This window comes from Dicentrarchus labrax, unplaced genomic scaffold (assembly GCF_905237075.1).
Source record: "Dicentrarchus labrax unplaced genomic scaffold, dlabrax2021, whole genome shotgun sequence".
Classification (NCBI taxonomy): Eukaryota; Metazoa; Chordata; class Actinopteri; family Moronidae; genus Dicentrarchus; species Dicentrarchus labrax.
In genome coordinates, this window is record NW_026136705.1 from 8,400,097 (window position 1) to 8,427,466 (window position 27,370).

At 40.6% G+C, this 27,370-nt stretch overlaps 1 protein-coding gene across 1 annotated transcript in view; it reads right to left on the bottom strand.

Moving 5' to 3' along the window:
- Positions 1 to 19,283, bottom strand: part of sptbn4a (spectrin, beta, non-erythrocytic 4a) — a 31,495-nt gene extending 12,212 nt beyond the window's left edge. The window contains exons 1-10 of the mRNA XM_051401429.1: positions 17,952 to 19,283; positions 8,094 to 8,357; positions 7,026 to 7,259; positions 5,357 to 5,446; positions 4,987 to 5,265; positions 4,768 to 4,898; positions 4,435 to 4,639; positions 2,181 to 2,426; positions 1,916 to 2,050; positions 1,375 to 1,616 (exon numbers count right to left, since the gene is read on the bottom strand). Coding sequence (XP_051257389.1) covers positions 1,375 to 1,616; positions 1,916 to 2,050; positions 2,181 to 2,426; positions 4,435 to 4,639; positions 4,768 to 4,898; positions 4,987 to 5,265; positions 5,357 to 5,446; positions 7,026 to 7,259; positions 8,094 to 8,357; positions 17,952 to 18,074 — 1,949 coding nt within the window. The 5' untranslated portion in view covers positions 18,075 to 19,283. The remainder of the gene's footprint in view (positions 1 to 1,374; positions 1,617 to 1,915; positions 2,051 to 2,180; positions 2,427 to 4,434; positions 4,640 to 4,767; positions 4,899 to 4,986; positions 5,266 to 5,356; positions 5,447 to 7,025; positions 7,260 to 8,093; positions 8,358 to 17,951) is intronic.
- Positions 19,284 to 27,370: the final 8,087 nt, after the last annotated feature.

Genomic DNA, 27,370 nt, shown 5'->3' on the forward strand with positions numbered 1-27,370 from the left:
AGTCAATTAGTTGATCATCAGGATTTCTAGTTAGTGGTGTGGCTCTAGGGATGGCCAGTCCACCACTTTGGTCCAAATTACTGGATGCTTGCAGTGAAATTTGTTAATGATATCCATGGAGCCCAGAGGATGTATGCAGTCTGCAGTCAGAGCCAAGAAAGACAGGAAGCTACTTTGGATTGGTGGCTTGAAGATAGTTGATTGCTGAGTCAGTTTAATAGTTGGCAATGAATTAAGTTGATTAATCAACTAATGGTTGCAGATCTAATTAACATTAAGCATTACAGCCTCACAGAGCCACTACGGTGACTATATACACTAGTACTGTTTTTTAAAGAATATGTTTTGGACCTTTAACGTTTAACGTCTGATATTGGACAGTAGAGACATGCAGGAATGTGGGGAAAGAGTGATATAGGGGATGACATGAAACAAAGGCTGAACCGGGGACGTTATGGTTACATTGTGTGAATCTTAGGTCCATCTTAGTCAAAATGAATGGAGAAGAATTCTGATGTTCAATTCATCATTTAAGTCATTTATGAAGCAGAATAAGCAGAGCATTTACTACCATCTTCACAAATGTGAGCATTTGTCAATTTTAGCCCAGAATCACAAATTTGCCTCAAATGGTTTTACAATCTGCCCAGCATCCTCAGACTGTTGGTATTTACTGTTTTCTCTGTTTCATATCATTCAGAAGGGCTGAAATTATTGATTAATTTCAATGTCAACCATCGGTTTACAATCCAAAGATATTCAGTTTATTATGACATAAGACAAAGAAAGCAGAAAATGTCCACTACTGAGAAACTGGAACAACATAATTTGAGTCATTTTTGCTTGAAGAAATACAGAAATGATCAAAATATTAACTTTTTCTGTTGGTCAACTAATCGATTAAACATTTCAGCTCTAAAAGGAAAAAAATGGTTATTTGCAGCCCAATACAGGACATGTACGTATGTCTTGCCATCTTTATCAGTCCCACAATATGTGTTGCTGTATGTTCATTCCTATGTTGATATATCAACAGCTGCTAAAAGATTTCATGCCAAGAGTGTTTTCAAGCCTGTTGCACAGTTGTACTGGCTGGGTAAAATGACAAACAATGGCAGTGATTACAGTGTAAAATGTATAGCCCTCAATTACATCATGTGAAAAATTAAATAACAGATGTCATGAGAAAGTAGGTCAAGGTGGTACAGCAGCCTAATTCCACGCTACACTGTAATGAAATTCTGTCTAAAGGGACAGCACAAGTCCACAAAGACCTTTAGTTAAATTGCAGCTACTGAACCTGGACCATATACTGTACACAATAGTTTTTATGCATCTCAACACAGAACAAAAGAAGGTGTAGAGATGCCTTACCTGGGCTCATCCCACCCTATCTGGCCCATGATGCCTTCCATCCACATCAGGTTTTCACGCACCACCGAGAAGAACTGCACCTTGTCGGTTACTGAAGTCACCTGGACGCGACTGGCCTCGCAGGAGCTCAGCAGCTCCTTCCACGCCTCCATGACTTCCTGCTCTTTCACCATGATGGCCTCAGCCTTCTCACCGGCATAGATGGTTCTCAACTGTGCAGCGTTCTCCTGCAGCTGCCTCACCTGCACCAAGACAGGGAGTTAGCAGCTTAATCACAGTAGAATATAGTCAGTAGAAGAATGGTCTGTAGAAAATAAACCGAACTGATCGAATTAGGGTTTCCAACTGTTGGTCGAACAACACAAGCTATTTCAAACAAGCATGTATTTAAATATACTTATGCAGCCTAAGGGGTGGGTTATTCCATTGATTCCAACGATACAGGTCATTGTCCAAAATAAGTTTGGTGAAATTCATTCGTTGTTGTGCTCATGAGCAGCAAGTACACTGTGTGACTTCGGAAAGAAATCAGATCACTTGCCTGTGCGACTAGCAGTTGAAGGGCATGCTCAAAGGAGTGCATGAGCCTCTGCAGGGTGGCTGGATTGGTAATGTTGGCTTGGCATGCCCTCACCTCTGGCAGCTGCTTCATCTTCCCTGCGATCTGAGCCAAGACCTACAACACAGCATCGTCACGAGCGCTTTAAAAATAGAAGCCGCATGTCACGGCCAGACTGTACCTTTGAAACGGCAATGAAGCACACGGCACACCTTAATCACAGGCTGACGTTTTGTTTTGACTCTACCTCTTTGCAGTCAGTGAAGAACTTGTGCAGCTGGTGCGATGCCGCCAGCATCTGCCTGCGGGTCTCCATCAGCTCCAGGAGGTCAGCCCACGACTCATTCAGTCCGTCCTTCCACTCAGCAATGGTGGCCGCGTCAGAGTGGCCGCAGTCGATCATCTCGTTCACCATTTTGTTCACCTGCTCCATGCGCTGCTGGCCAATGCTGTTGGTTTCTGAGGCAAACTTGGTGAATCTCTCCTGAAGCACCTGGAACACACATAAACCACACAATACTACAGGGACTGGACACAATAACATCAACTAATTCATTCTGATACAATACAACAAGACCTTTGTAAGGCTCATAATATCAACTATTTTTTGAGACAGTGGGTGCTTTCCATTCTTCCTCCCATCCTCAACCTTCTGTCCTCCAGCCTCAACCGAGGTCCAACCTCATCAAGGATGTTCCGAGCCCTTGAATGCAACCATGATGAGACGAGGAACTTCAGCAAGGAATCGCCGGTGTATCCTAAGCGACGCTTTTTACTGTTGAATCTGTTCAGTGATTGGTCAGCTGATTTAATTGGACAGCAAAAGAAACTGCGGGTGATTATTGTTTTTATTATAAATGGCAATTATTTTGACAAACATTTTATAATAATAATAATAATTTTCAAGCAAAATGACAAAAGTTTAAATGTGACTATTTCAATTTTTTTCTGTCTTATATCACTGTAAATCAAATATCTCTAGTTTTGGACTGTTGGTCAGATAAAACGAGAAATTTGAATACACAATTTGTTGTATGTATATTTTGCTATTTTCCCTTTATTTGACAGCACAGCTTGAGAGACAGACAGGAAAGGGGCGAGTGAGAGAGGGATGACATGCAGCAAAGGGACACGGGTGAGATTTGAACCCATGGCAGCTGCATTAGGGTCTTGGTATAAAGAGCACCAGTTGTGAGCTACCAGGGTGCCTTTCATGATGGGTCTTCCTACAAACAGATTGTTTATTCATAACATAAAAATGATTGGATGTGTGTGTGATACAAATCATGAATGGAACATGCTTTGCTACTTTTTTCTCATCAGCATAAACACGACGCTGGAGTGGCTGAGAACTTAAGTTCGTAAGTAAAACCCCTTCATCTTCGAGTTATCTTCCTTGTATCTCTGTTGGGAGGAGCTACAAGGCGAGGAAGAGATGTAAGTGTGGACAAGGAGCCACATTAGCCAAACGGAAAGCACCCACTGTCAGATTCAACTCTATAGTCCTTTGGTAGTTTGTGTCTATTAGTGTTGAAGTAATTGTATCCACAGCCTGTCTACAGACAGCAGGAATGTATGGTATGCATTTCATGTTGGGGTTATTTTATATGAAACACCAGCATACATACTATTTTGTATTTTATAATCATTTTTGTTTATGTCCATACTATAAGGACTTAACGTCATGCCTGACTCAAGCCAAGTATAAAACAAAGCATTTAAAAGTCATATTTGGTATGTACAGGGGCCAAAGGCAAACATTATTGCAAATTGATTTAAGGGCCTATAAAGTAAATCTTGTGATTATTATTTAACTCACTACCTGAAGACAACAAATGGTGGTCATAACAGCAATTACAGGCCTTTTTCACTTTATCCTCTTGCCTTTTTGCTATGGACATTAATGTTGTGATCACAAGAAAAACATTTTTGGTATCATTAAAATCAAATTATACTGATCAGATGATAACGGGGATCAAAAACTAAATAAAATACTTTAAAGTTGCTTTATTTTACCTTTAAACAGGGAAAACACTTTGCCTGGTCTACACATAAAACTCATTTCTGTGGAGATTTTCAAGCTAAATTGTCTGTTTTATTATGTTCTAACAGTGTAGTGGATTCTTAAGTCTACAGTGTTAAAAGAATTGCTGCATCCTGGTTCATATAGACATGCACTGCTGAAACGAACATATGAGAGTAAATGAATCTATAAATATATAATTCAGGGCTTTGTAATAGCTGGTGAACAGGAACAAATACTGCATTTCCTGACATGAAAAAACTATTGGCCTCTAATTAAGTTTGACAGTAAACTTTTTTGTGAGAAGAAGTCAAATTATTTGTTTTTTATAACATGAACAATGCAATTGTATTTCATTGTTCTGATGTGATATATGTCACATAGTGATATGATGTGTTTGTTCATAAATTACTGTAAAAGTTGAATATCTCCTGTGGTTAGAGTAGCGTTGCCACTAAAACCGCGTTGATGGACTAACCGTGACATCCTCGAGGTCTTGGCCCAGATCGGTGGAACTGGCCACCGCCTCACGCTCGGTGATCCACTTCTCTAACTCCTCCACATCCTTGTTGAGCTGATAGAGCCAGTACTGCTGCTCCAGCTTGGTCTTCCTGTGCTCCACCATGTCCTTCAGAGACACGTACAGCCGGTCTATGTGGGACTGCTGCTTGGTGATCTGCTCACTGTTGAAAAGTGAGAGAAAACAAAATGTAACAGCTACCAACAAGCACTGACAGTGTAATCCTTATATTATCCTACACAATAAACAGAACATTCATGGGCTTTATGTATGAATATGTGTATACCACACCTGTCTGGGTGTCCAAGTTCCAGTAGATGCTGGCATTGCTGGGATAGCATGCCGACTGTCTCTGCATACGTTTCCACTGTTTGCTCCAGAGCCAGGTGGGCCTTCAGCAGCTGCAGGGTGCTCGCCTCGTCCTGAAAAATATCACAATACCATCAGGATGTGTGTTCCTTCACTTAGGATTTATAGCAACACCTGTATGACTACCAGGGCTGTCCGTACCGTGCCTTTTTCCTCATTGACCAGATGGAGCTTCTGACCTGACAGCCAGGACTCCACTTTAGCCGCCTCACTGTAGTACTGCTGAGCCTGCAGCGCCGCATCCAGCATCACAGACCTCCTCTCTGTCTCCAGCTGTAAAACCTCCCACAGCTGGCGCACATGCCCCGCCCCTTCACGCACAAACTCCACCTCAGGAGTCCTCAGCGAAGCGATGATCCCCGCCCGGTCCAGAACCTCCTCAACGCGAGCCCGCCGCCCTGTCAGCTCCCTCTGGAGTGTCTGAAGGACCAATCAGAGGTGAGTTCCCAGACTGAGCGGGTTTAGGTCATATTTCAGTGGATCATGGCCAAACGTCATCTTTGACACTTACCTGGTTCTTTTTTACATGCTGCTGTACACTCTGGAGGTTATTCCCATAATCCTTACAGGAGGCCAAGGGAAGCCTTTCCTGAATCCACAGCTATCAAGTAACCACAGTCAGGTCATTACAGTTTTCAGAATGTGAGGGTCTATGCACAGAATCAAACATGGAAACCATGGGGATGATTTGCACTTTGTATGATTAATTAATCCTTTAACCTCTTCCACTTCACCCCTCCCTACAATAAACCAATTTTTGTCTTGTTTTTGGGGGGCAGGGGATCTCTAGGGGGAGACAGCCGGTCAACAGTATCTGCCAGCACTGCGTGTCAAGTTTTCTAATCATAAATCTGTAATTAACATTGTGTTTTGTTTAGAGGTCTATTAAAATAATAAATGTCTAGCGTGTATAAGGGTTTAGGACATTATAACGGAAGAATATGATGGCTCTATTATGTCTCATAAGTTGTTGCAGCCATATTTGGGCCAAACAGATTTGGTGCAAAATGTAACCTTTTTTGGCCAGGATTGACAAAATTGGTCAGAAACCCCTCCACAATACCACCTTAGACAACAGATGCAGGGACAACAGATACTTAGTTGTTAGCTAACTACGGTGCAATTATTTTTAATTGTGCACTGTCCCTGCAAAATATATAAATAACATTTTTTTTAAGGTAAATTAAGGTATTAAGACACCAAGACCTTGAGGAATGCCATAAAAATCATGCTGTGATTTGGTATCAAAAACTTTTCATTTGGAGATTTCTTGAAGAACTGCATTTTTTAACAAATAGATGGCGAGCACTTCTCTTTTGGAAATTGCTCAGAAGCCTACTAATTGTCGATATGCCTAGTAAAGCCATACCTCATCTGAATGCCCTCAGTCTCTAGTTTGTGGTTGTACAGTTTCATGAGACTGTGATTATCCTAGAGGTAACAATAGGTCATTTTATACAGTGAGGTCAAGTTTCAAAAAGTGGTCTCATGGAATGAAAGAGCTACTATTGGGACTGACATCATCACACATGAATACAATTGGGCTCATTGAATCCACTCAGGTCTCTGGTTTCCAGTCATACCTAATTTATGCAATTCCAGTACTGTTTATGGACCCCAGTATGCAGAAATATTCAAATACACTTGGCGATTTGTACTGCAAAACAAAACCACATGGTATTTGCTCAAATCTGCCTAAGTTTAGCATAAAGTGGGCATGTCTGCAAATGAGAGACTTGTGGGTATCCATAGAACGCATTTTTCATTCAGATATCTTGACGCCAGAGGTAACGAGACCCCTTTGAAAGTAGCCATGCCAGTTTTTCCATGGCCAAGATTTAGTTTTTCAAATTGGAGCATTATTTAGCCCCCTTCCGACAAGCTAGCATGGAACAGTTAGTAACAATGGACGCCCTTTTCTAGTTTCATGTACCACCAGCATCTTTACTATAGCTTTAAAACTAAGCCTGCTACACCCTCTGAAATACAGTAAAGTCAATGGCCGAGGATGTGGAGTGGAGGAGGTTAAATCCTTATTCCTTAAATACATGTACCATAACACAGTATACCTTAACATACTAACTCTGAAAGATGTACAAAATTAAAAAAGGTATATGTGGAAGAGAAAATGTACTGAACGAAAGGATGGGGAACTCAGACAAAAAGAAGTGTGCACTTACTATCTCATCCTCTAGGTCTTGGGCAACTTGGTGCATCTCTTTGGAAGCCAGCAGGATGCGGCGTCTCTCCTTCAGGGGCTCAATGAGGCGGACGATGCGGGTCTCTACTTCGCCTGACTGCTCGCCACCCTCCTTGTCACCTGCCATCAGCCCTCGCTGGGGTAGGCAGACCCCCTGCAAGCTTCCCAGCTCTCCCACATCCTTGTAAAAGTCCCCTATCTGAGACTCCATAGCCTGCACCAGAGTGAAGGGGAAGGTCATGTTACAGTCATATGAGGGATGGACAAACACAGCACATCAGCTGTTTTCCTGTCAGAACATTTCAGGGTTATGTAATGAGTCGCCTCAGTTTAAGGGAAAAAAAGCATATGGTGCATTTTCTAATGCCACTGAACCTCGTGTTTAAGAACACGCCACAACAGCGGCCTCTGTGGATGCATGTCCGAGCTGGGGGAAAATTACATAAACAGCAATGAGCTGAAGTATGCAGTCTGTCATAAGCATTAGCTACATCGAAAAGTTGAAAAAAAAATCTTTTTGGCTTTTAAATGTCACAGGGTGGAGTCAAAGAATCAAAGGCTTTTGGGTTTTTTGCCCAGTGGTGGAATGCAGCTAAGGACATTCAATCAACTTCTGTACAGTATTGAGATACTTGTACTTGAGTATTTCCATGTTATGTCATTGGATGTCTGGATCTTAAGTTATCAGAGAAATAAGCTGAGCTTACTCTGAGACATAAGGTGGAACTGCTTTATTCAGTGTTTTAACCCATATTAACCACTGGGTCTGAGGAGACCTCTGCAGATAATTCAGCTCCTGAACTATGAATGCTGAAGGAATATTGAAATGTGCAGGGCAGTACGAAGGACAATGTGCTCAACAAGGTCAAAATAGAGTCAGGGGATGACCAATTTCTGGTGCTAACTCCTCCAATGTAATCATCTGTGGCAGGAGAGCAGCTCTCTTCCCTCACATGAGAGAATCATTTGGGTCTCAGTAACCTGAGTTTATTACAAGACACAGTGCCAACAGCTTCTCAGAGAGACCCTGGAGAGCCTTGAGACTTGCCTGGAATTTCTGGAGCTGCTCATTGAAGGTGGGCAGATGGTGTGCCTGTTCCAGCTGGGGGGGCTGCTGCTCCAGGTGGGAGAGCTGGTTGTCGAGGTCCGAGTAGCTCTTCACCGCTGGCTCGGGCTTGTTGTTTTCAAAGAGCTGGCGGGCCTTGGCCTTGGTCGTGCTCTCCAGGTCGGACCAGCACTCTCTGATCTCTTCCAGTTTCTGCTGAACGACTGGACGCAGCTCCGGCTTCTCCTGGATCAGCTCCTGACCCTCCTGGAGAAAGAAAGAGAGTACTGTTAAACTGACTGCATAACACATTGATCAAAATTATAACATAAATGTCTGTGTATTTCCATGCGTATTAAAGCTATCCTATTTAGAAATTACATTACGTGTTGGACTGTCATTTCTTGGCTGAGTGACTTTGCTTCTCACTGGTGCACTACTTTAATGTCAGCTTTTGCTTCCAGGGATGGTTCTTATGGGCTGAGACGTTTGTTGCCTCACTTGGTACCAGAAATCTGTGAACTGCACAACGCTGCACAGAACTGTCCACCATTTTAGATTTCAAGCACAGAGAAAATCTATCTCCAAATCGAAGTGTATTCATTCTAAATCCATTTCCATTCCATGAAAATGATTTTTAGATAACTGGTAACCTTTTAGCAGATGTCTTTACCAAAGGGAATTCATGCTGTTCTAAACCATGAACCATGTGGATCTTGTTTCAATATGTTGGATGTATTACATTATTTCAGAAAGGCTGTGAGATGAACATTTCCTAATGCTGAAAGGGAGCGGCTAAATTCAGTTTTGTCCCCAAAATAGCTCGGGAAAACACAGCTCCATGCCAAGGCAGGTGTATGGAGCAAAGTTTGGCCTCGGGCTGACCTAAAAATCATGCATGGCAGGTCTAATAAACCCCTGTTCTGTCCTTCGCCTATGCTCGTCTTCCCTCCCCTAAATCTTGGGCTTTGTTCATGACGTGATCTGGATGAGGAGATGCGGTGAGATCAAAGCTTGTGGCATTTTCCTTTGTGTCAATGAAGCTCTTCCTTGAAATAGATTATCAGCAGTCTCCTCCCATACCTAGACTTAGGGGAGAAGGAGGTGTTTTCCGCCTATGACAAAGATTTGGGATATTTTTGCATCTGGCTCACAAAAGCTCATGTATAGTGGAGATCTTTGTGACTTAAAAGGGCCTGATGATGCAGATTTCTTATTTTAAGAAACAAGCGTTTAAGCTCCACATTCTAGTTATATATGATAGTGGGTGATGTTTTCATTATTCACTTAGCTCATGTTGTAATAACAGCCGCGAACACGATGGATTTTATCATCTAAATTCTGCTTCTCTCCTTTATCTTTACAGAGAGCTGGACCTATATCCTATGGCTTTCATAATGCAGTGCTGCATTCCTCCTCTTGGCACAGGCTCTCTGCTTAACTGCTGCTAGCGCTCACTCTCTCACATCCCTCTCTCTCATGCTCCTATCTTTCCTCAGCCTCGCTCTCCCTCTCATAATGCAGAGCCAGCAGAAAGCAGGTCTCTCTCTCTCTCTCTCTCCCTCTCTTGGCTTTACTGACACACAGAGTGAGGCAGAGGGAGAAGAAATCAGAGAGGGGGTGGAGAGAAGCAGAGTAAAGGAAGAAGGGAAGCAAAAGGAGGAAGAATCAAAGGTTTATGGAACAGGAATGAGGCTGCGGGTGTGTGGGGCTGTGCTACAGCCTGGGCACAGTTGGATCCAAAGGGCATCTGTGAAGTGAATTTTCGAGACAGTCATGGCTGACATAGTGCGATATTTTAATGGCTACCACATATGAATCATGCTATTATGGCAGCATTGTGTTGCCAAATTGTGCAGGCTTTCTTGTAATGCTGATGCAGCATAATCAAACAGTGGGTGGGATTAAAGGGCTTGTTTTATACTACTGGCACAAACAATGAATTCATACCTACCGTATGCATACAAGTAACACTGCAACTTATGCTATTATCTGCATAACACTTACACCAATGGAGAATCAAAGAAACATCCTAACACCAAGCACACATCCAAATTCAAATTTAGCTAACCAATGCTGCAAATATCACTGAATGAAGATGCCAGCTTCCTTTATGATGCCATATTTTTCCTTTAGCCCAACCCACAATACAACACTTATACTATTTATTACAATAACACACAGCAAACTGTCAACTTTGGATGTGCCGTTATTTACAATTCTGGATTTTTCCATCTCCATCAACTTCCAGCTGGGATATACACTAAAATCCTCATGAAATACTCAGACACTAATGAGCATTGAATACTTAAGTATATTTCTACATATTATCCATTATTTCGAAACGGCATATGCTAAATAAGGTCAACGTTATCACTGTTTAAAGGACCAGTGTGTGGGATTTAGCTGCAGACTGCCACTCCCTTGCTTCACCCTCGCATTCCAAGTGCAAAGGAGAAACTGCGGTGGCCGTGAAATGCGCAAAAAAGCATTTGTCCATTCTAGGCTACTGTAGAAACATGGCAAAAAACACAACAATCCACATTTTCAGGTAATTATACACTAATAAAAACATACCTATGGATATTATATTCAATTTATAAATAATAATAAATCTTCCAAAATGTTACACACTGGACCTTTAAGATAATGTCATAAACCTTTTGAGAAGGCTTTAGGCTTGAGAAAAACAACAGTGTTGTAGTGACTCGGATGATGTATGCGTGTGTGTTTTCAGAGTTCACAGTGTGTACAGCTAGTGAAAGCAGCAGATGGGTAATTTAATCTATACTGCATTAAATAAGTGAGAGACTGTTACTCATTTCTACTGCTGGTTCACTTTTTATTGAAAAAAAATATTGTTACAAAGTCGAACTAAACCACTGAAAGTCACTGTTGGATGTTAAAAATGTATGCTGTAACAAAACAGTTGTAATTCATTTCCGAAGAGAGTTTTTGAGGTTTTTACCTTTTCAAGAGACAATCAAGACAATATAATGCTTACTCAATGAAAGTATATTTATTAAACCCCAATGTAATATTAAGCGTGTTCACCCACTAAAGTGTGTTTGGAATCTCCAAGTGAAAAATAGCCCTGAGAAGATGGTTACCTGCAGCTGCACCTTTGTTTCTAATGCATTGCAAATAAATTGTAAGCTGTAGTGTTTAGTGCTGTTTTATAGCAGGAGTGTGATATGACTGGAGCACTGTTAAGTTAAATTAACTTATCTGGTTTTAGAGTGGGTTTATTACAGCTAGAGTTTAAATGAAGAAGAAATGATCTTCTGATGTTATAATCAATTTTGATCAGTGTTTCTGCCTGAAAATATAAAATTTCTTAAGTTAAACATTACTTTCATGACATAAGAGGTTAAAATAGTTGAGATTGTAAATTGTGAAACTGCTTAGCTATGAGACTTCAGCAACCTCTCTACTTAAAGGTCCAGTATGTAACATTTAGGAGGATACAGTATATTGTCAGAAATTAAATATAATATTCATAAGTTTTTATTAGTGTATAATCACCTGAATACAGGACTCATTCTCATAATGAGCCTTTAATATCTACAGACGTGGCAGGTTGCCTCCCATGGAGGCCACCATGTTCAACCACCATGTTTATACAATCAACCAGAACAGCAAACCAAACACTGGCTGTAGCTAGGGCCGTTTGTGTTATTTGCAAGTTTGGTGGCCACCATAGTTTCTCCTTTGTGGCTTGAAGGTGATTCATATTGAGCCCTGCGGGCCAAATTTAGGGTGCCGGGTGGCCCACTGATCATCCTCTAATTCACAATAAAAATAAATTGATTCACACTGTGAATTTTTGTGTCAGTTTATACCAATTAATACATTGTGACGTTGCATATTGGCCTACACACACTAAATGAGCTTGAATATGCTCTTCATTATGTCCCTAGTATTAGCAGTTTATGTTTATGGTTTAAGTTTACAAATCATTCCATCATTTGAGTGATTGCATGATGGAAGAGGTTCCAAGGATGGGATGATAGACAATATTATTGCATATGGTGATAGAAAACACAGATAAATGTATCATGGTGGATTGCTGGATGTCTGGAAATGGTATAGAATCTGAAATACAGAGCAGGGAGATCAGGTAATCTATAATACAATAAATATATGTGTTTCTTAATAAAATGTAAGGTAAAGAGATTCCAGTATGTTTTAGTGTTAAAAGTATTATGTATGTTTAAATTTTTTGTGATAATATCGTATTTTGGCCAAGATAATCGTCCCATGCCTAGTTCCAAATATATTAAATGTTGTATTAAAGGAGTGAGTAGGATTTAGTGTCATCTAGTGGTGCCAACTAACTGAACATTGTTCATGTCTGTATTTGATGACATGGGAATGAGAACGGGCTGTGAAGCGTAGAGGAGAAACTACGGTGGCCACAAAACTGGCAAAAAAAGCGAAAAGCCCTATCTAGAACCAGTGTTTTAGTTTCCGTTCTGGCCACACACCCGCTCCCTCTACAGATAAAGGCAGCTCATTCTAAGGTAGCAAAAACACAATGATTCCTATTTTCTGGTGATTATACACAAATGAAAACATACCTATGAATATTATATTCCATTTCTGACAATAGATCCTCCTCAATGTCCCACACTGGACCTTTAACTCTTTTAAATGTAACCAAAGTGTTTCCAGCTGAAATGCAGTTGCAGCTATCAAATGCAGTTAAGTATCTGTAATATTGTACCAAGTCAAATTAGTTAATAATTTAATAAATCACTTAATCTGAAAATAAAGAACTGCAAAGAAAGTTGAGTTATTCATAAATATTTTAAATGGTTCTTTATTAACTGGCCTGCAAAAGTGGCCCCTGGGCAAAGCAAGTTTAGTAGTACTGCTCTACAGCACCCAATGTAATCTGAAAATAGTCCCATGCACAATAACAATTTATACCTGTTTGAGTAATATTTGCTAACACTACAGATTGCAGCTATTTTAGAAACATAAAAAAAACTACATTACACAAAACAGCATTTTATAGACAGGCTTGTGCCACATATAGGGTAGGGAGGTGGGAAAGTATAGGCCTTTGTCAGCGCAGATATTTCTGACTTGTCACAGTAGGAAAAGCACGTGTTTCTAATGACATTGACAATGGCTTTGTGTCGCCATGACAGTGTGAAAGTGAGCCAGCATGCACAATAGCAGGACCCTGAAACTGAAGCAGCTAAATGGAAGTCAGCCATCATTTATTTGATCATTTACACCTGTGCTTTTCCCACTGTGATGTCTCAAATTGTCTTCAGTGAAAGAGGCAAACCTTTTTGGTGTCAAGAATCCCAAAACTGACACAAACCTGCATTTGATAAAATGTAGTCTCAGGGACCCCCTTCTGTTATTAGAACTTTTATTTGAATTAAATAAATAGTGAAATTAAAATATCTGCCATTTTTCTGGGGACCCACTAGGATCCCAGAAGTCCCTCAAAGACTCCTGGGGGTCCCTGAACCCCATGTTGAGAACCACTGGACAAACACCATCTTAGTTTTGGTCTACATGAAATTTATTGACAACGATAATATTATGGAATAATGTCAGCCATACAAATACACTGAATGTATGTTTCGAGGTGAGAGCATCATCCCAGGCTCTACCAATCACATACAAAGGAGGAGCTAAGGATAAAGAGTAAAAGATGATTTAAATTATTTTTGAATTTTTTCAATTTGGACAGTTCAAAATGGGCAGTAAGTAAATTAATGAATGAAGATGCCTCTAATATATCCCTTAATAAAAATTCACATTGATCCCAAAACACTGAGAAAATGTACCGGGTATCCCCAATAAGACAGAGGTGACCAATTGCTATAGTGTCCATATTTAAACATGTAAGTGTCCTGTGTTCTTAATCTGTCACTGATCTACTGTATGCGCTCCAGACAGGCCCATGGTTTGTCTGTGTGTTTATCAAGCATCGACCCTGGAGCTCACTGGAAAGGCCTGGCACAAGGTCAGCTGTGAGTCCTCTCACTGTAACAGAGAAGCACCCACAGATCCTCCACATATGGGAGCCGGCCCGGAGCTGTGCGCCTGCTTCATGTGCTGAGTAAGTACTGAGAGAGAACAGAGGAGAGGGGCCGAGGCAGGAACCCTTCCAAAAGGACGCAGAGTTCTCCGATCACGGCAGGACGCGGCGTCATCTTTTCTGTCTGTCTCTCAGGTAACAACAGAGAGAGTGGCGATGGGGGTAGATTAAGTGATGTTAGCAGGGCTATGGAGACACGAGGGTCTCTGTAAACCGTCTGTGCGGGGCTACGTACACAGGAACTTTAGGAAAACGTGCCAGTCAGCACAGCAGAGACAGCCTCTATGGGGCAGCCATCTTCTGCACTCAGTGTCAATCCTTTCAGTTGATTTATCTGGTATTTGGCATGAAAGGTTATACAAATACGCTGATGATTCAGAAGTAAAGCCGTATCCTGTGTCAGTCCGTTTTCATTTCGAGCTGAGATGTCATTCCAGGCAGAGGACCTCTCTGTGTCTCTCTGACTACACTCACGTGATAGGCAGAACAACTGTATTCTTTTTTAATTCTGGGAACTTGAATTATCAAAATCTTATTGTTATATATATTAAAAGGTGGCTGGGTATGGTTTAGAGGGTGTCATGGTGGTCGAAGACGCACACCATAACTGCACTGTCAATGGTTCGATCGATCCAGACCCTCCCCCTTTCCCTTTCCTGTCTGTAGCTCTACTGTAAACTATCCCATAAAGGCAAAACAAAGAACCAAAGAACCACAGGATACACTGTAGGTCCCAGGACACATCTAGACAGGTCTTTCTTTCCAGCTACAGTGCAGCTGCCAAATGAAATGACTAACACTAAATACAGTTGTTAATTTAATTCAATACAGAAATGTTCAAGATAGTGAAAGGATTTTAAATATACCCAGTCACATATGCTCTATAGAGTATATCTCAGTTAACTGTGATCATTAAATCATGTGAGCAGACACTCACTCCTCCACTCCAATCTTCCACGAAGACATGAATATTACCCATCCAAGTTATGTTATTTCTTTCATCAGTGTTGAAGATAACAACACGCATATGATCAGGATGTTGACAATAGGCCTTACCAGTTTGCTTTTAATATGTGAAAAGTGATTTTCTTTATTTGACTGTAGAGCTCTTTCATTTAAGATTCCTCAAATGCTAAATCTGTTTAACCTCTCATCATCAAACTAAACACACAGCATTCATAAACTGAGATGAAACCGAAACCTAACTTATCACTATATGATTTGGGAACCAAGAACCCAAAGAACAACAACTAATATACAACAAAGGACACAATATGACAGATATGAGGGATAACAACTTCCTAAAGCTCAAACTGCTTGTATTTCCTGACTCAAACAGGGACAGGCCCAATCCCAAAGATATTCATTCACAATGACATTAAACAGAGAAATCCTTGCATTTGAAAAGCTGGAACCAGAGATTGGCAGGTGTTTTGCTTGAAAAATGACTTAGGTCACTGCAGATACATTTTCTGTCAATTGATCATTATGCATTATAAAAACCAGAGCAGAAAACTGTAAATCTAGCAAACCGTATTTGGTTCAGATAATGAGTCAAGCATTGTTTTTTTGGATTGGATTTACCTTTCATGCAGTGTCTTGTAATCTGTATTTGACTTTACAGTATATACTAAAGCAAACTGGCTTTCTTGTTCAATTTCAAATAGATGTAACATTATTGCACTTGCAATGGACTCCAAACCTATATCTGTTTGACAATGTTAAATCTCTTACAGTTCTGATTAAGCTACAGTATGCTGCTAGATTCTTGCTCGTATGCGAGTTTCTGTACTTTTAAAATAACATGTGTTCAACTGGCAATATTCAAACAAACATACTATTCTGCACGATTAAGCCATAGGACATAGCACTGCTGAGGACACATGCATTTGACTGCATGGATTCAGTGACTAAACCTAGGAACTTATAGAAAAACTGTCTATGGCAAAGAAATAAATAAAGACATCTGCTAAAAGCTATCTGCACACACTGATTGGCATGTAGAAGTCATCTTGTAGCTCTTTTGCATCGTGACTTAACAAAGGTGTCTGCTAGCTTAATGGGAGGGTCTAGACTATAGCATGATAAACCTTTAAATACATTTCACACATGGACAACCAGGATGGCTTACAAGGATTTCCTCATTAGGTTATATACAGTAGCAGAGCTTTTCTTCAAGCACCATGGTTATAATTAGTTACACTGCTATCTTATGAATATTTAATAATACTGTATATACTACAAAAAATGTGTAAAAATCTATACAGTCAAATGAATTTCCTAATGTATTCAATACAAAAATTAATAATTAAAAAAACTCGGAATGTCAACAAAACCTCTCAGGATAATATCAGAGATGTAAATACATTTAAGCAAGGTCAAAATCTGATAAACCTCACTAACACTACAACCACATTATTCAGCTTTTATTTCTTTAAACATGTGTCTAAGAGTCACTCGTATGTATGTATTTTAGTCTTATCCTTTGCACACTGGGACAGGTAGAGGACTGATGGGAGCCACTCATTTGTTTTTAGATTTCAAGTTTAAAAAATGGAAAACATTGCTAATATAACATACTTGGCATGATAATTTCCCAGCTTGGGATCAATAAAGTATATCTATCTATCTATCTATCTATCTATCTATCTATCTATCTATCTATCTATCTATCTATCTATCTATCTATCTATCTAAATCATTGTGAACTGACGTTTGGCCACTAAAATGCATGAAAGGAAATTAGTTATGTGCTCATTAACCTGCCTTAAGTTTCTAATGAGAAAATAATGATTCAAATATTTATAGAAATGTGGGGGATTATTGGGTTTCTGCTGCAAAAATGGTTTCTGTCTGACATTTTGCTATATGATGCTTGGGGGCTGGATGCAAAAGAGCACTTCCTGGTTTTACCACATCACATTGCCCAACATCTCATCAATCTGAATCAGTTATTATAAACCATTACACATTTACAGTACAGTCAAGGTGATGTTTTATGCTAACTTAACACTTGCATCTCATATTCTCTACATGTCCTCATCAGCAGCAGCCTGACATGTGACAGAGCTAAAAATCCCATTTTTCTGACAGCAGCAATATGTTTGTGACTTAAACGGGCCAAATGCAATGTGCCATTAACAGAATGGAGTCTCATTGAGTAATTTGCATCTCAAGAGCCCACCTGAGCTTCACTGAGGCAGAGGGCATGGAGAACATTCTGTGTGGATGGGATGTTGCTCTGTTAGGGTAGCAAAGGATGATGGGAATGCAGGGGCAAAGAAGCGAACCTGAGAATGTTTCATGATGTGAACCGATCTTATATATCAGCTGTGTGTTCCTCACATGAATACATAAAAATGAAAGGAATATGCATTCTCCATATGTCTGGCCTTCACTGCTGCAAAGCTTTACATGTCCTCTATATGATTCACTGTAACCTCCGTAACTGAGCAGTGAGATACAGATGGTCTAACCTCTGTGCAAAAAGGGCAGAGAACCACAGGGATCATGCAACCTGTGAATCTGAAAACAACACAGCCACTACAGCAATATAACCTTGAGATTGTAATTCAGGATGTCCCCAAGCCAAGTGATGAAATGAAAGCTGAGTGATGACATCTCTCCCACTTTCACCTATGCAATTTTACAGCCACCACACCCACTATCAACACGGTTTCCTGTCATGTGTCCTCTTTGGCATGGTACCCTCACCCCTCGACTCACCTGCTCTGCCTATCTGACCTCCCCATCCAACCCTCCCTTCCCATCATCGTGCCCTGGTCACCTCCACTCACCTGTTCTATCTTGGCCAGCCATTCTTTATTGCGGGCCAGTTCCGCCATAAAGGCCTGGTGCTTCAGCCACTTCCTGTGTAGCTTTTGAGCCTCATCCCGCGCCGTGTCTCGGGCCATAAGCATCTTCTCTTCCACCCGCTGTCCCAATCACTCAGCTAGGGGAGACAAAAATAGCCACCATCAGGAGCCCAACGCTCGAGCCGGCCCTTCTTCCCCCCTTTCCCACAGGACGTCCTGCCTGCCTCGACGCAAGAGCCACCCGCTCTGCTCTGCAGGGGCCTGGGTACCTGTGCTGTCACCACCCACCCCAACCCCCACCAGACTCCCTTTTCTGGAGAAAAAAAAAAAAATCAAGATAAGCACCTCAGCAGCAGTGGTAGCAATGGAAGCACTCAAGCCCTTCCTTTGGGTCGCCCCTGGGTCCTCATGCCCTACCGCTTCATGGGTCTTGCGGTCCTGATGCTGCAGTGCCTGCTAGCCAGTCTCAGAGAAGGCAAAAACAACCAGCGAAATAGAGGAAATGCGCCAATGACAACACTGGCAAAGAATGACACACACATCCAAGATTTCTTGCAGGTTGTGGGTTATCTTCTAGCTCCGAATGTCAAATACAATCCAGCCCTCAGCGATGGTGTAGATGTAGCATAGCCACAGAAGAATCTTTCAGCCGGGGCAAACCTGACCATCCACCACTTGCCAGTCCCGGTCAATCTGTAGTCCTGTCTAATGATGCTGTAGACAGGAGGAGGAGGAAGAGTTGGAGTGGGAGGAGCAGGGTGAATGGGATGCAGAGGCAGTGCAGAGGAGGCCGGATAACATAAGCTATCAGCTCTTGAAATGCATCGTTCCCATCGCTGCAAAGATGCACACGCAGGCTGGTGTGAGATAGCACACTATTTTCTCTCCTCAGTTCCTCTTCCTCGTGTCCCCGAACAGCTCAGCCGCGGTTGGTGCATGCTGCTGCAGTCCTTGCCTCTCAGCTATGCTCCTGTGTGTGTGTGTGCGTGTGTGTGCTTGCGTGAGTGTGTGTATGTGTGTGCGAGTGTGTGTGCAATCACAATCAGCACTGCAGTGCCGGAGCAGAGAGAGCGAGAGAGGGAGAGGGAGAGAGAGCGAGAAGGAGGGGAGAGAGGGGGGAGGCAGCAAGAGGAGAGGGGGAGAGGGAGACAGGGAGGGGAGAGGGAGACAGGGAGGGGAGAGGGAGACAGGGAGAGGAAATGGAGAAAGGGGGGAGCGCCAGAGCAAAAAAAAAGGAGAGAGCAAGTCAAAAGAGGGAAAAGATGGTGTTGGTGGGGGGGTAGTGGAACAGAGAAAGGAAGAAAGAGCCTGCGTCATCCCTCAGTGTCACCAGGGACATTTCTCTGCACTAGAAATGACTGCACTCGGAGCGGGAGCAGGATTTGGGAAGGAGGGGGGGAGGTGTCGGTTTAAAACAGCTGAATGAGAGGGAAGGAGGACGCATGCACACATGGTCCACAGTGCAGCTGACTGATTCGGATCACTGTTCGCTCTCCCTCTTTAAGGGGACCCGCATGTGACTCTCCTGCTGCAAATATATCATTTGGGTACAGAGGGTGCACACATTTTACGCTGTACCCTGGCTAATGCCGCTCCCTCAGATCTGAATTATAGATAAACGAGACAATTTTATGTTATCAAAAAAATTTGTTCTGAGTTCAGTTGTAAATTTGAGTCTGCGTTTGTGCTGCAGCATCGAAAACATTTTTTATTTATATACTGTTCTTTAAAAATACTATTTTTTTTTTTTATCAAATTGAATCATCACAGAATCCAGAGGTGATTAAAGTTTCATGAGGCTGAAGTGAAGCACTACCCTAAACCACCAAGTTTTGTTGTTCAAGCTGGTTGTGTATTTTCTTGTTCTTTTTTAATTTAGTTCAGAATTTAATAGATTGCATTTTCTTGAACTAACAAAACACACATCTTTGGTTAACAATTAAAATATCAACATATCAACAAAACATCACACTAAACACCAATTCTTGTATGTGAATTTAATCATCCAGTCACAAAAGGAGGCATTAAGCAGGCCACATCAGACCCAATTTGACCTGTTTTTTGATCATAATTGAAAATACAGGCCTGTATTAAGTGTGAACCTATCGTGACGTCACCCATTGGTTTGTGGAGTACTGTTTTGAAACCTAGAGTTCAGCATTATGGTCGTCGCCATGACAGTTAGACAGAGCCAGCGGAGGGGACGTACTGCAAGTTGAGCTGCTGTCATTGGCTGCGCAGTTTCGACTCATCCATAACAGGAAACAATGGTAGCTCACCTGGTCACACACAATCTCATATAACAGCTAAACAGTCAACTAAAATATGTTCATGAAAGGATTTTAGGAGAGAAATAATCAGTGCAGTAACAGAATCTGGATTCATATCTGATCAGCACTGCCTAGTTTAACAGCTTGATCTGAGTTTGGTGCATTGAGCTGGCTGGACTCACTGAGAATGACCTGTCAACCACAAGGTAGCCACGCCCAAAAGCTTATTTTACTCTAAATGGGACCATCATTTACTAAATGAACATGCTGTATGGACGAAGACTGAAACTAGAGAATGAGACCAAAAGCTCAAACTCAAAACTCACTCAACTCAACAGGAAACTGTTTACTGAGCTAATAAATCAAGTGAGAAGTTGGGTCATTTCTCCATTAGAGTGCTTACTATCAGCTTTTTATTGCAACCAATGCAGCTCTCCCTACTGGCCATTACACAGAATGCAGGTTTAAGACACTTCGGCGTCAGCTTCACAGACCCGGAAGCTCTGTCCATTATATATACTGTCAATGGCCTGTACAACCGCCGTTTACAAACATTACTCATGTTAACATTTACAGCACTATAAAACATGAATAATTTAGATTAGTTGCCTCAGTGTATTTAAGGGCTGTCAATCAATTTGAGAGGGACTTTAGGTTTTGATTCTATCCTGATGTAGATTTTACTATTTGTTGCAAGAAGAAGATTTACTGAGTCTGCAAGATCAGACACTCCAGTGCTGAGGCTCACATGATTAAATTGACATAGTTTGGATGCAATGCAGGCACAATACATGTGAGTGACATAGTGAGAAAAAGTATTATTATATTAGCTTTGATAAAATACAGACATAGAAACTAGCTGAGGATGCACCCTGATCCAAAGTAATCAGATGTTCAGAATCCCCTCTCAAAATAATGTTTAAATACCAGGTGGTAACACAGTCTATGATAAACATTAACACCATGAAGATGGTAAATGGACTGCACTTATATTGCACCTTTCTAGTCTTCTTACCACTCAAAGCAATTTACACAGGGGTGGCTGTGGCTCAGAGGTAGAGCGGGTTGTCCACTAATCGGAAGGCTCCTCTCGCCGCATGCCGAAGTGTCCTTGAGCAAAACACTGAACCCCAAATTGCTCGGTGTATGAGTGTGCATGAATGAGTAGTTTCCATTCTGGTGAGCAGTAGGCACCATGCATGGCTGCCATCAGTGTATGAATGTGTGTGGCATGTGTACAGCCCATTTAACATTAAACTACATGTCACAATCACCCAATCACACATATTCATACACTACACAGCATCAGGAGCAATTTGGGGTTCAGAATCTTGCTCAAGGACACTTGGGCATGCAGCAGGAGGAGCCAGGGATCGAACACAGTCCCCAGAAACAGATGAGAAATTAGATGATGATCAGATCTGCTGATTAAACTGGGGAGCAAAACAAGACTAAGACCAATATTTAGCATGTAATATTTACCATGTTAACCACTCTAGTTTCAGGTACTGGCATGCTAACACTGACCAATCCAATAGCTGTTATTTCTGTATTTCAGAATCAAAGTGGTGGCCTGACCGACTCAACAACGTGTTTTCGTGTTGTGCATGTAAACACCATATACTAGTTTCAGAAACCTGGATAAGCCCTTATCCCGGTTTTGAGAATCCTATGCTAACTGGAGTACTCTGATACTGACACTGTGATACTGTGACCTGTAATCACCTTATCCAGGATTCTGATCAATATATTCCGTGTTCTCTGGTCATCAACTAAAGTTATATAATAGTTAATAAATACATCAAAGAATATGTAATATGTATGTAATATTGCAGATCATATTTTGTACTGTCGCTCTTGTCGATCAGGTGGAGAAGCTAAATCCAGCACAGTGGTAAATGCAGAAGAGGTGAGACAGCAGAAGCCAAACTGTTCAGTAGAAGTAACTAAGATGTTCAGATGGTTCCTCCAAGCTGACTTAAAATTGATTTAGAACTGTTGTCACAGCGACAACAAGTCCTTTAACCCAAACCTGAAAATGTACCAGCTTATTGACAGTCGACTGGATCAGGACCAAGATATTTTAGACAACACTGAGAAATCATTATCATCTGTCGATGTCATTATCACAATTTAATTTAGTTACGTATACTTATACATGATACAATTATAATACAACAAAATAGGATTGTACACTAAGAAAGCACCAATCCCAATGTAGTTTGAGATGCTGTGAGGAAAAGACATAAACTCAACTAGACGATTCTGACTCTTGAAATAGCAATGGAGCCAGAACATTCGGCATGACATAAAACATATCAAGTTCATTTTCATAGCAGATTTATGATTATCACTTTAAAGGATTGGTTTGTAAGATTTAGTGACATGTATCGGTGAAGTTGTAGATTGCAACCAACTGAATATGACTTGCCTTCCAAGCGTTTAGGAGAAACTGCAGTGGCCTCGAAAATCGCCAAAAACATGAAAGGCCCAATCTAGAGTCAGTGTTCAGTTTGCCAGTACTGAGCTACAGTAGAAACATGGCAGAGTCTGTAGAAGAGAACTCGCTCCCTCTGTAGATAAAAACAGCTCATTCTAAGCTAACGAAAACATTAAAAGGAACATTATATTCTGTTTCTGCCAATAGATCCTCCTACATGTTAACACACTGGACCTTTAAAGTCTCTTGCATGTCCATTAAGGAGAAGCCCACTTCTTATTAATTATGCACCAACATGGCTTGTAGTTTGACCACATTCATTGGTGATATTTAACTGTTTGACAGTGATCACTGTCGAAACAGTGGAAACACTGTGGAGCACAATGCAGAACGGAGACTTATGTCCATGAATCTGTTGCCACGGTGCATGCTGGGAGGGTTTCCAACACACCTACCTCATGTAAGTGCAATCACATGATCACTCAGCTCATGCTGCTAGGGTAACAAAAATTACCATCATTTTAAAAATAAACATTTGCTGCATATAACTTAGTTTGGGAATACAAAGTAAAGCAGCCTCAGCACTAGTTCTATGGCTGCTTCTTAGGGAACTGTGTGTGTCAGTGCTGCTCAGTGCATTGGTCCTCTCTTTTCCTCTGTGCAATGTCTTTAAAGCATGGCTCTAAAAACAATAATTTTATTTCTACGACATTCCTAAACTTCCTTTTGATTTTTCCTTTTGAACAACCCTACAAGTATTCCCGCTAGCTGCCACTTGAGGCTGCAATTTCCACTACACCCACAACAGGAAAAGTGTTGAACATACTAATGCATGTTTGTCCTGATGCACAACAGACCAAAAAATAGTGTAATTCAAAATATAACAGTTTGTCCCTATGGGAGCACGGATGTTCTCTGATAATTTCATGACAGCAGATTTTAGCAATTGTTGTGCACAAAGGGACATTTCAGAAAAGGGAGTCACAAAAACATACAAATTCATCCTTTGAGAACTATGACTACCCAGAGCAACTTATACTGACGTTGGAGACAACTTGTCAGTGACCAAAAGTGTTATTGACACTTGCACCAGATAAAATGTCAGGGGGTGCAGACCATGGACATCCAGGGAAAATGTAATGAGATTCTTGTGAGTAGCTGCTGAACAGACGGACTCACCAATGTTGGGGTCCACCAATAGTAGGGCAAGCATTTCCTTATTGCCAACTACAAAAAGTAAAGTATAAGTACTATATAAGTTGTATATATTCATCCAAAACTAAAACAAACTACAAATCTATAATAGGACCATAACTTTGGCTTTACACAAGGCACTATTGCTTGTAGTCATTCATTTAGCATTTTATCCCTTTTTCTCCAAATTCAAGATGAGTTGGTTTGCAGTGTAGTTCCATTTGGAGAATTGATTCATGGTCGGAAATGAATACGGCTAAGGGAGTTAGCAAGGACAAGTACTATAGTACCTATACATTAACATAACGTAATCCTCCAAAAATGAATTAAACTCAACTACTTTAAGTATTGGTGATACAATTCCTGTTTGTTCCATTGACTCATTTTCTTTAAGATGACTTTACATCATTACACAAATGTAGGGCCACTGTGCTATAATGCCTGGGATTTGTTTTTATCTCAGTTTATAAACCATATCATATACCCAAGTGTGCATCCAAATAATGTTAATCAGTGCAAAGATTTGATGTTAGTCACATAAAGTAGGCTACAGTTAACAACTTAATTACAGTAGCTAAAATTACTAAGTAAGTCAACTGTTATGACAGGCAAATATAATTATATTGTATATAATTAATCATTTGCTTTGGTGGAAGAAAACTGAGTAAATTCAACTTAATTGTTTGAGTTAATAAAGGCAATTGGTTTCCTTAAATAGTTTGAGCTGAACTAACTCATCAGATTTTACACTGTGCTCATTTCACTAACTTGCCCCGCTCTTCTCCACACATTACACTTATTATATAGACCAACAAGTGCCCCCCAATAAGGCTCCTGGAATTTGAATCTGCTGGCACATTTGTCATAACTAGGATATCAATAATCTAACTGTACATTTAAATGTGTAAATCTCTCTCTCTCTCTGTCTTTATATATATATATATATATATATATATATATATATATATACACACACACACACACACACATATTATACACACACACTGTATATATAGAATATCACTGGCTGCCACTGATTAGATATTACAATTAGCTAAGCTAGTTTAGCTGCCCACAGGTATAAGTACTTAATGCGTCACTAATTATTTTACTTTTAGCTTCTCACTTGCCCCCCCAATAAGCACCTCCTTCATGAAACGGAACAACTTGAGTGTATATCTGAATTCCAGCTTTATGCAGGTAACGAATCCACAATAATCTGTTTTATCTCTTTAACAGAAGGCAATGAAGCCTACTCACACCACCTACAGGAGAGAGTGATGAACACCAGCTGGCCAGGACAGGCTTTTTCAACATTTGTACTTCCTCAAGATGCCAACAGTTAGACACTAGCCTATATTTGCAAAAGTTTTAAAACATTTTGTATTCTAGTTTCAACTGCATGATTGGAGTTGCAAACAGGTTATATATGGGAAAGGAGATATACTATATCTTCAATTTGTAGTGAGTCAATATCAATGACTATCAATATATACATTTTTCAAACCTTTTGAACCAAATACCTCAACTTAATTATGTTTTCCATCAGACCCATAGAGACATGTAAGTATATTATAATGTCATATAACAAAAACATGCATTAGTTGTCCATTTTAGTTGTTTGTGGGATAAATTCAAAGAAATAGCAGACTGTTATAAATACAATCATTGGGTCTAGTAATGGTAATAATCCTGATAAGGCTTATATCATTTATGTTAACCAAATACCGAAAACCAGAGGTAGGGGGGACATGTGGAGAGTTTAAACAAACCAATCAGCCATAACATCATGACCACATGGGCACCCTGGTGGTCGTAATGTTCTGCAGCCCTATACCAGCAATCTGTGCTGCACTGTGTGTTCTGACACCTTTCTATCAGAACCAGCATTAACCAGCATGTTTCAACAGTTTGAGCTACAGTAGCTCGTCTGTAGGATCGGACCATACGGGCCAACCTTCACTCCCCACATACATCAATGAGCCTTGGCCGCCCATGACCCTGTCTCCGGTTCACCGCTTTTCCTTCCTTGGAGCACTTTTGATAGGTACTGACCACTGCAGAAGAGCTGCAGTTGTGGAGATGCTCTGACACAGTCGTCTAGCCATCACAATTTGGCCCTTGTCAAGGTGCCATGATAACCAGATAATCAGTGTTATTCACTTCACCTGTCAGTGCTCACAATCTTATGGCTGAACGGTGTATACTCTCCTAATGTTCGCATTATTATCTGAAGCCGAGTTATACTTAAAAAGGACTAGTTTGTACAATGTGTGGTCTGACTGTTGAAAAAAAGTATTTTCAGCTGTTCGAAACAGCCACAGTCAATAATGATATCAATCATTGATCTCATTGATATCACTGATGATAATCAATCAATGATCTAATATGGGCGAACCCACTAATATGTTCAGTTGGTCCATACCAGCCCATGTTTTTGGGAGTGATGTGTGATGAAAACCACTATTCAGGGGCTTAATAACAGTGATTTGCTAAACATCTGGACAACTTCTTGGATGTCTCAACTTTCTGGAGAACAAAAGTAAATGAAAAGACTAGATCTTTGCTTTAAATGCCCTGTTAAGTCTTGTTAAACACTATAAATCTTGGTTCGTAAAATTATATTTATTATGTTGTATAAGGTGGCCTACCTAAAAATTACATAAATTACATATAGCACTAAAGAGTCAGAGTTGTCTCAAAGCCTCCCCTTATTTCACTGTGTAGATCACACACCTTCATAACTATGTAATGAGAAGTATAGTCCCACATTGCTGGTTTAGGTCACCCTACAATCATTTCACTTTAATGCTACCAACAGGCAAGACTCTCAGCTTTCAAATGAGCTCATCTCCTGACCTGTAACTCATACAGATACAAAATTTGCAGTACATGTTCATGCTTCCTAGAGGAAGACACCTAGTGATTTTGGTGTCCCCATGAACTATCTTCCAGTGCCACCATTAAAGGTCCAGTGTGTAATGTTAAGGAGGATCTATTGGAGGAAATGGAATGTAAAATTTATAGATACACTTCCTTTTTGACATGTTAATTTCTGAAGACATGCACAAACAACAGTCTGAAAGGACGCAGAATACGCGAGGTAGCCATCATACGCATTAAAGCAGTGGTTCCCAACCTGGGGGATGGAATCCACACTAGGGGTTGCCAAAGCTTCATGGTGGGAAATGTATAAAAAGTTCCCTAAACAGAAAATAATCTGTAAATAAAATTAAAAAAATAAATAAAATATGTCATTTAGTCAGGGGTTGTCAGTTTATTAATTGACAGAAAAGGGGTCGCCTAAGGAAAAAGGTTTGGAAACACTGGTTTAAAGCAAGTATATCTGCAGCCTTATTATTCTGTCATTTACCTTGTACAGTGTTGACTGTCAAAGTAATGCCTAACTGAGGAATTATTAGGCTTTTGTGGAGGTTTGCACACTATTGAGTATGTTTTGTAATATCCAGTAACAATTGAACAGTATGTCATGTATG